This window comes from Limulus polyphemus, unplaced genomic scaffold (assembly GCF_000517525.1).
Source record: "Limulus polyphemus unplaced genomic scaffold, Limulus_polyphemus-2.1.2 Scaffold7767, whole genome shotgun sequence".
NCBI classification, from domain to species: domain Eukaryota; kingdom Metazoa; phylum Arthropoda; class Merostomata; order Xiphosura; family Limulidae; genus Limulus; species Limulus polyphemus.
The window spans coordinates 9,179-19,241 of record NW_013673377.1 but is presented as its reverse complement, the minus strand read 5'-3'; the positions used below and the strand labels follow the sequence as shown (position 1 = coordinate 19,241).

Genomic DNA, 10,063 nt, shown 5'->3' with positions numbered 1-10,063 from the left:
ATGCACTAGAAACAATGATCACCGGAGAGTTTGTGAGGCACCCAAACACCTTCTTTATGGAGTTTTCCCATATTCCTTAGATGTTTACGTATTGTTTCATGAGAGACATGCAATTTCAGGGCCATTTCACGAGTGTGTGGCCATGGGTTAGATTCAACAATCATCTTCAGAGCATCAATATCAATTCCAACATGTCGGCCCCTGCCATCATAGTTTTTAAGGCTAAAGTCACCTGAATGAAATTTGTTGAATGAATCGTTGACACTTATGAACATTCAAAACATTTCCATAAAATTTTTTGATATTCTTTGTGGCTACAGAAGCATTGCTTCCTTCTTGTATTCAAACAGCATTACATGCCAAATGTGTGTGTTGTTGTGTGCTATCACTATAAGGGATTAGAGTATACTAAACTTTACACATTATATAGGCTACACTAATGTGATGTTTAGGTGGTTTATTTCAATATTATATGTGATGTACATTTTTTGGGGGTGGTTAATGAAATGTTCCAAAACATGACATTAATTTCTTGACAACCTAATATTTGATGTTGCTGTCACCCAAACTTCACCCATATTTCATTATGTGTGTATCTACAAGTATTAGAATCCACCATGCAGAATTAGCTGCCTTGATTACAGGAATGATTTTGCATGTATCTTGAAACTGTCCAATGATATATATGGAGTACTTTGTTTCAGGATTTTTGCCCAAGAAGAGAGAATTAAAAAAAACAACAAAAAAAACGACGACCCTGAAATGGAAAACTTCCTCTCTTTTGATAATTTTGACTTTCAATTTGAAAGATATGTATTTAATCAGTTAAATGAGTCACTTATTACTTTACACAAAGCAGGGTATGCAATTAGTATCAAATGATGCCATCGGGGATTTAATAATGAAAGAAATAAGGGGAGAATTATTTAATATTATCCCTTATACAAGTTTTGTTTCCTTAATGGGTACACATGGCTAGTATTAATAAAAATGCAAGCCAGGCAGATTAGGATGAAATCCATAATTATGTAGGAGACCTTGGATAATTATATGGCACAACAGCTTTTCCATATACAAAACCCAAGATTGAATACTAGCCACTACCATCACAAACAGTCTTCCAGATTTCCCTGAAGGCAGCAGCAAATTAGCAGTTGAAAGGCAGGATATAAGTAGTTGGTAATTAGTGTTTAATGAAAAATACAATTAATAATTACATTTAAGTGAGCATATAAGCTATTATCCATGATAAGGTAAGGTGGTGATCAGATATTAAAGTATTTAACCACCTAGAAAGTTGGTCTTTCCACACATTAGTTTCTTGCATATTAAAATCAAATTAAAAACTAAAGAAGCAGAAGTAGTTACATGCGACTTATTCAAACATTGCATGTCACACTTATCAGTAAGTAAGAGACATTTTTCAAGCAACCCATCTGTGCAATGTTTATTCTTTTAGCCAGATTGTTAAGTAGAGTACCAAAGAGTTTATACAACAATTTTAATACAAATGATTATAAATTTCAATTCATTTTTTATGCAACTTAGGAATAGCATAACAAAAAAGGTAAGCTGCATATCAATTTTTGTTTTGCATTTCATTTAATAATATTACAACCATTTTAATCACAATTCCACAATGAAATAAACCATTAATATTTATTAGCATTAGCAATTTCACCACCTGTTAACATCAATCATGTTAAAATAAAGACCTAGGAAACAAGATATCCTAGGTAATTATGTTGTTAATAGCATTGTTTACATAATGTCAATGTTCACGTGGTTTTTATTAGTTACTACTACTACATCTATGATTTAAAAAGCAAGAACTTGGTGCATGAAAAAACCATCTTCCTTTTATAGGTAATTGTAGATTTTATCCTAATCTCTCCAACTTACATTTTATTATTATTATTATTATTATTATTAGTGTGCGAGGAGAACAGAAGGTTTGGTAACTGTTATGAGCTATGTTACTTGATAGTATAGTTTTAACATTAATTAGTACTACTGGACTCTGGGCATTGTAGACATCCAGGTCCTATCCCCGATTTGATTTTCTATTGTTAGTATATTAGTTTTTCACCTACAGTAGGATGGACAACTAGAGATGGGGTATTCAAAACATTATTTGGGAGCTACTATAAAAAAATGTACCTCTTGTAATTCACAATAGTACAATTAACTTTAAAAAGTTACCCCTCTTCAGTTTGAACTGTGATTTTGTAAAATATTACTGCTAGTTACAAATAACTTCTTAAATTTTAGTTCTTTCTCTTAAACATATAACAGTAAATAAAAAAATATAGAAAACAATGAGAACATTTGCTACTTGTTGTAATTTACTATGTCTTGTCAGATTTCACACGTGGAGGATGTAAAACAAAATAATTTTATATTATATATATAAAAAAAAGTTTTTGGACAACATTTTCACTTATCCCTTCCTTCTGAGATTCAAGGCAAAGAAATAATCTTGGGAACTTTCCACCTTCTAGAGGCCGAGAAGACCACGTGGGGGACATTGAGCTTTTGATTGGTTATTCTCAAGTCACAGACAGAAGTAGGTGTACGTAAGCAAGTATTTCCAAAAATGAAAGAGGTGGATGGAGCCTATTGTATTTGATTCACTAAATGTAGTAATATCTCAGCAAATTGAAAAGATAAGAGGTTCTTATTTTATATTCTAGCTTGTCAATATTGGTAATTTGAGTTTCTAATTCATAAGAAACTATATACTTTGTATTTGAACATCACAAAAACATCTAGTTTAAGCCAAAGCTGCATGTGACACACACACACGATATCTATCCTAAGAAACTCCAAGTCCATAACAGTATACACCTATTTATAATTACATTTTATTGCCCTTTGAACCATGTTTAACTACTATCTGCACCATTACAAGTTGTAAATCACTCAGGAAACGTGCAGGTCACGTTACGCTAACATATTGTATTACCCACGAGCTGCTTGCGTGTGTGCCCCATGAAACATTTTATTATAATATTTATTTTATGTGCTTAAAACCCTTTTGAACATTATAAACTAAATTCTAAAGCCATTCACAGCCATATTCTACTTTTCAAATATAAATATACATTAAGCTAGCTAAATCATATGGTTACCATTACTCATTTTGTTTGAATCATTAGGAAACCTAAAGCTCTAAACTGAAAATGGCAATCTGATGAAATGTCATTACTAACCTGTTCCTTTTGGAGGTCCCGAGCCTACATACTGTGACAACACTTCCCCTTCACTGACGTTCTTGCCTGGAATGTTGACTACCAACCAGTGATGCCATTCACGGAACTTAGGAGTTTGTCTACTTGGTGCATCTGGATCTGAAAATATAAAATGTATTAGCTTTTGAGAGGAAGTTGTAAATGGCTATTTTCATTAAGTTTCACATCAATATATAATATGAATTTTACATTTTCATATTAAATCTGAACTGTTACCCACAGTTTTTTTTTTTTTTTTTTATCTGCCTGAAGGTAGGCTCCTTACCTTAAGGATATTGAGTTGTTGGAAAGGTTTCAAAGGGCTACTAGGATGATACTTGGGATGGAAAAGTTGTCATACAAGGACAGGTTAAGATCTCAAACTGTTTTCTCTTGAAAAAAACAAAACAAAGAAGAGTTAGAAGGGATCTGACTGAGGTGTTTAAAGATTGTTAAAAGAATTGATTGTTGATGCTTTTTTTCTTTGTATTTAATGGTGAGAATGGTAGGAGAATGGTACTGGCAGTGTAGAAGTCATCTTCAGTCAAGTCTTATTTTTTTAACATGACAACTGACCTTTGGAATTGCCTTCAGATGCAACGGATGCAGTAAATGCAAGGAAAGGCTTGACAAATATTTAAACGATAAAAGGTTGGCTTTGAGAATGTTTTATGTATTACTTATAAATTTCATAGGACTCAAAGTAGCACATCATTCTTTAATGTTATAGATTTTAGAGTAAATAATACTATACTAGCAGTGACCCACAAAACATTTGCAGTCAAGTTAGTATCTTTATTGCCAAAGAACTTCTTTATTACAGGATTTCTAGAATAATACAAAAGAATTTAATCATAGACATCAAAATCTAAAAGTCCACTTTTCATAGGCCTAGCTTCAGTTAAACCTTTATTACGAGATAAATTAACACTAACTTGTGAATGCTTTTTGCTTTAGTTTAGTTAGGGCTAAACTTTACCATACTTAATACTATCAATAAATACTGATGTTATTTTACAATTTAAACTTTAGAACTTTTTAAAAACTTTTGTATCTGCTTTTTGTTTACATCAATTGAATTGAAGTGCACATGCATACACATTTAGATAGTAAGGTGTGTGTACATTTTCAGGGCATACACAAACAGAGTATTATTATTATTAGTGGATGGGACAGCCTCAATGGACAAACAGATTCCTTGTTATCCTTAAATGTTATGTCTTATAAACTATAAATGGTGCTGAAGACCCACTTCATAAAAACACATCTATTAACAACTTCAACCTAATACAATTAAGGAAAGTGGTTGTTTAACAAATTTACACAGTAATAACAATCACTCAAATATGGGTTCTGCTTTCTAGATTTATTTTGCATTGTCAAGTGCATTATTCACTTTCATAGCAAAGTCATTTATTTTTCACTGTAGATTTGTTAAAAGTTAAGGATTACAAACATTGTTAGTCTTCATATTCTATTTTCTGAAAGAATCAACTTTATCGTAAATGGTGAACAAGTCTTGAATTAATGGTAATTTCATTTAAATATAAACAAGAGCTATCAGAGAGATTGCATACCCTCACCTTGCCACTCCTTTGAGATTGCATGCATTTATATTGGATAACGTAAAATATCACCCTCACAAAAAGTGACCTAGATCATTGATCATTCTGAGAAGGATTTTCAGATTAATGTGCCTATGAAATTTGATAGAAATCTGATCACACTTTACAGAGTTATTAACCTAAAACTGCAAAAAAATGTGTCAAAGTGATCCGGACCAAATTTGGGGTGGACTGTCCCATACTAACTTCCCATATTGTGTAAAACTTTCATGTACACCAGCCTAATAGTTTGAGATACACACGCAGAAACAGACCTGATTGCAATACCCTTGCAGAGTGAGGTTAATAATTAAAGTAAATAAAAAATTTAGTTTTTTTAAATTTTAAAAATGTTGTGTGATAGCTAATGATTCGTTACATATAGTGTATGAATTTCTGTTATTTGAAATAGTTGAGAAGTAATGTTTCAAAACTTACCTGTCATACACAGAGTGTATAAAGTATCATCCTCAGTGGGATAGTTGATAAATGTTGGTGGGTCTTTAACTTGTGTTGGTGTAAGTTCATTTCCTAGCATTACCTTCACATCATTATATTGTACCTAAACAAGATCAAGTAAATTAAGTTTATTGACAATATACCAGAGATGTATAATAGTTTTGTAATAAAACAAAATTTAACAAATTTAATCTTGCAAGTATATTACCATACGTTATATCACAAAATGTAATTCAGGTTATAGTATTCATAATTAAAATTACTCCCCCCACAAAAATAAATTATTAAAGAACCAGTTTTTACACATCCTTTTAATAAATTAAAAAAAGGTTATGACCAATATACCAAACCTTATAGTAAAAGTAATACTCATCTAAATTATTCATAAAAATTCCATTTAAATCTAGAATTAGTGTAGCAAATGTACAATTATTTTTTCAGAGAAATATATTATTCTGTAATTTTATCCTTAAAATGTAAAAGGTTTGTTGTTGCACAAATCAAATTAATCATATTCTATGAAAACACTGAACAAAAAATGGAACAACTAGGTGCAGGACACTGTTATTCACAGATAATAATTTAAATAAAACTACTTGGGAATGAGTTTGAAGTAGTGTTGCTTTACATCAGTTCTAGCCAAGTGGTCTTCACTAACAGTAAATACAACATACAAAAATGGTTCTATTTAATGGGAACAACTAGCCATCAGGTAACTTTATATTGTTGTTCAAAGTTATTTTAACTGATGTAGAAATCTCAGATTTTGACATTACATAAAAATATTCATATAAAATAAAATTTTGGACAAGATAGAATCTATGTGAAAATCCTTCAAAAAATGTGTGGTATAGGCCTAGATTTAGAATAAAATAAATATATCTACAGTGGCATTGGACAAAAGATCTGAAGCATGAATAACTCAAGATTATAAACGTTACACAAGTGTTAATTGGCAAAGAAAGCAAAATGCTTCTCTTTATTCCCAGTGTTATATAACATAACTTATTCCACTTCCAAGTGATAATAAGGGGCCAGTTGGCCAACCCAAGCTATCACTACGCATCGAATCTCCTCAAACTCCTTCAATGTTACAGCTTCTATCATATATGAAGGCAAACTTTTCCACACACCAACTAACCCACCTCCTTGTTTTTAATAAAAAATGTCATATGGATATATAGATCCTATCAATCATGTCTCCTCCAGAGTCCCTCTCTCCAATGAAAAAATATTTCAATCAATTTCATTCCATCCCTATATAATAACCCCTCCAGATCTGGAATTATTCTGGTTGCTCTTCGCTAAACTCTTCAGCTAAGTCTAAGTCATGCAACAGAAACTGAACACAATATTCCAACTGAGATCTAACCAGCCACTTATATTGTGAACTGACGATCTACATCAGCTATACTCAACATTTCATTCTACAGAGTCTAAAATCTTGTTTGCTTAATTAAGCCAACATACACTATTTTGAAAATTTGAAATATTGTAACAACTAGGTCCAGATTTTTTTTACCATCTTATAACTCTAAAATGCTCATCCAATTTCCTCAAAATCTTTCAATATTACTACTTCTACTATACTTGTAAACCAAGTAAGGCTGTAAAAATAATTTATACCGATAACCAGTATGATAACCTTACTTTTATCATAACTAATAGTGCATCTGCCACATGTTTGTTCAGGTCACCAAAATCTCTGTAAAACTACAGGAAATATATCCTGCATACTTGAGCTCCCTAGCTATTCCATTAGCTGTCATTATTATTAATAATAAAAACAGCAATGGACCTAATAGTAATACACAACGCTTAAGTAAACTACCTTTAACATTAACCCACTAACTTCACAATACACATAACTTCCTAAGAACTAATATATTCTACCACCCAAGCAACTCTCAGTTCATTTAGCTTGCTTCCATCCTACCCAAAAAATACAAGTTAAAACAAAAACTTCAGGAGGTTGTTGTTTTTTATTTTCTGGAGCATATGCTGATAATAGTCAAAAGTTTTCCGACAGTTCAAATACATTAAATCCACTGCATTAACCACAATTCAAAGTAATGTTAGCAACAGTAAGATAAGACCTTCCTTTCTAAACCTTTATTTTACTTGTATACTTAACCATGATTTTTAAGAGTCGAGATTTAGTGAGAAGCTGCTTTTTAAAACATTGGTACAACAAAAAGTAATAACCTTTTTATTTATAAGGTGAAGTGTTCCATTACAATAACATACAGTAGGGAAAGTTTAATAAAAGTTACATGTTTGGATTTCGACGGCTACTACTAAGTTCTGGAAACAGAGGCAGGCAGAGATCGATGTAAATCATAAACGTAAATAGTATTATTGGGTGTGGTTTTTACGCTAGACTAGACTAATTCTAGTATTTGGTAATATTAGTTATTACTATTATTAGAGGATATTCGAAATTTGTGAGAGCTTTGAAGTTGAACTACAACTTACGGTTAAAGTGACTTAGACACTGAAAATATTCTGTTAGAAGTTAAATTGTATTCATACAAGAGAAAGCGTATTTTATTTTTTTACCTCCATTACATGTACAGGAGTCGTATCGATAACATCGGGAATGATATCATTTTCTTCCATGGTCTTACGTAGTTCAATATCTTCTCTGGACTGTTTCTCAGATTTACCTTTCGCTGTTACTATGCTAAAAGTAAGAGTAAGAAGAAAACATAAAAATATACTTTGAATTACCGTAATCCACCTTAACTGCATTACTGAGGATTTATAATATTTTCTTTTGTTTAAAATGAGAGATTGTTTACCAACTTAGTTACAGGACCTTGACACCATTAAATTACATTAAATATCATGTATTACCAGTTATTCTAGAACGTGAATAAGTCACACACTCACTCTGCACATACGCCTCAACCCAAATATTTTATTCAACCAACGACGCTGTATTATCTTTTAGTTATTTTTATTGCGAAATTGATTAAGTCATCTGAAGGGTGGATGGGTAATTTCTTCAAGTGTAACTAAACCGTATTAATTTTGTTGGGTGGTGACGGAGTTATTGGACGTGGAAGTAATATAAAGTCGTTTTCTGCATTTATTTTGACAAATAATTGACTTATTCTTCAAACGTGTCAGAAAACTACATTGTTACAGCGCCTTTATTTAATGTTCACCCATTTTAACAGCACTATATTAATTTCCAGCCAGTTTGATGTATACTGGATTGAGCCAAATAAGTTGACCGCAATAGTGGTTGAAATATTAATATCCACTCTTATTTTTCTTGAAAAAGCTTAAATGACTGAATACAGAATGTAGTGTTAAAAACATAATATGCCTAATACTATTTTTTTTGTGACAGGTATAATTAATTGTAACCATGCTTCGCTCGCATACGTATTCTATTTAAAAGTTGCATTGCCTTTCTTTTTATAATTTTGTTATCATACAAACACGAAGTAAAACAAAAAATTACCATCAAGAACAAACCTGGCATCTTTTTCAGTAGTTCTGGGAATCTGATTTTGGGGTAGCTTGGTGATTAGTGCTCGTCTTGTAATCTGTAGGTCACCGGCTCGAATCCCGTCACCGAGCATATTTGGCTTTCAGCTGTTGGGACATTTTAATTTGATGATCAGCCCTACAATTCGTTGGTAAAGAACAGACAAATAGTTGGTGGTAAGTAGTGTTGACTAACTGCCTTCCCTCTAGTTTATCACTTTAAAATTAAGGACGGCTAGCATAGATAGCCCTCGAGTAGTTTTGCGTGAAATTCAACAAACAAAGAAACCAAGATACTTCTAATCTCTATGCAAATATTCAGGATTATTACATTCTAGTTACACATCTTATTAGAGAGGGGCCGACTAAGCATCTGCTCAACTTAGCTTTAATTATAATTAAGCAAAGTATTCTTAATGTAGAAACTAGGGTAACTATGCAAATAATTTTCATGGTAGTGTTACGACAGCGGAAGTCACGTGACCCTGGTAACACGTAATAAGTATCTAGAAGGTTCCTGAAGGCTCGAGTGTTTGCTAGACGACCTCTATTTTTATATATAAGACGGACAAGAAGTGACGGCATAGATAATTGCAAACAGGCAGAGACGGACAATTGAGTCAAGCGCGGTAGTGACCGTAGTTAAAGTGCGTGAATTGTTGTGAATTATAGCGTGTGTTTAAGTTAAAATGACTTTGGAAATTAAGTGTATTGCAAAGTTGTATTGAGAAAGAATAAACTAGTTTTATTCAAGAAAAGACTTGTGTCGCTAAAGTTTCACCGAAAGAAATTATACGGTAAATTAACAAACGACCAGAGACGTAACAGTAGGAACACATAACATAGGAATGAAAAATTTCAAGAATAAATGTATTATATACATATCAAACATTTTAACCAAAACTCTTAATCAAACAACTATTAAAGAAAGAATAAAATATAACTTTACTTACAATACCCAAAATCTATTCTTTACTTTATATCTGTTGGTAGGTTAGGTTAGGTGTCTATGACTTGTTGACGGTAAAGGCAATGATCAATTAACAGCACACACTACACTTGTTTCAATATCCACAGACACACACACACACATATATATATATATATATATATTCTGAACTAAATACACACAAATACATCAGCATAGACATAAACATTGTCTTCTCCATAACTTTGCTGCAATATGCTCTCATTCTGCTCTGCTGGACCACTTTATACCTTTCATCCCATCGTCGGTTCGCCACCACCTCTTCACTATCAGTTCCCACGCGC

The 10,063-nt window shown here is 32.1% G+C and overlaps 1 protein-coding gene across 3 annotated transcripts in view; it reads right to left on the bottom strand.

Annotated features, from left to right (window-relative positions):
* The window catches only part of LOC106474849 (protein D3-like), a 10,280-nt gene extending 2,002 nt beyond the window's left edge, over window positions 1-8,278 (bottom strand). Inside the window, exons 1-4 of one of the 3 annotated variants that reach the window (XM_013935546.2) lie at window positions 8,186-8,278; window positions 7,853-7,976; window positions 5,273-5,396; window positions 3,213-3,350 (exon numbers count right to left, since the gene is read on the bottom strand). In XM_013935546.2, the coding sequence (XP_013791000.1) occupies window positions 3,213-3,350; window positions 5,273-5,396; window positions 7,853-7,912 (322 nt within the window). In that variant the 5' untranslated portion in view covers window positions 7,913-7,976; window positions 8,186-8,278. Of the gene's footprint in view, window positions 1-3,212; window positions 3,351-5,272; window positions 5,397-7,852; window positions 8,073-8,149 lie in introns of those variants that run through there. The other 2 variants (XM_013935545.2, XM_022403139.1) reach the window with 2 other exon arrangements.
* Window positions 8,279-10,063: the final 1,785 nt, after the last annotated feature.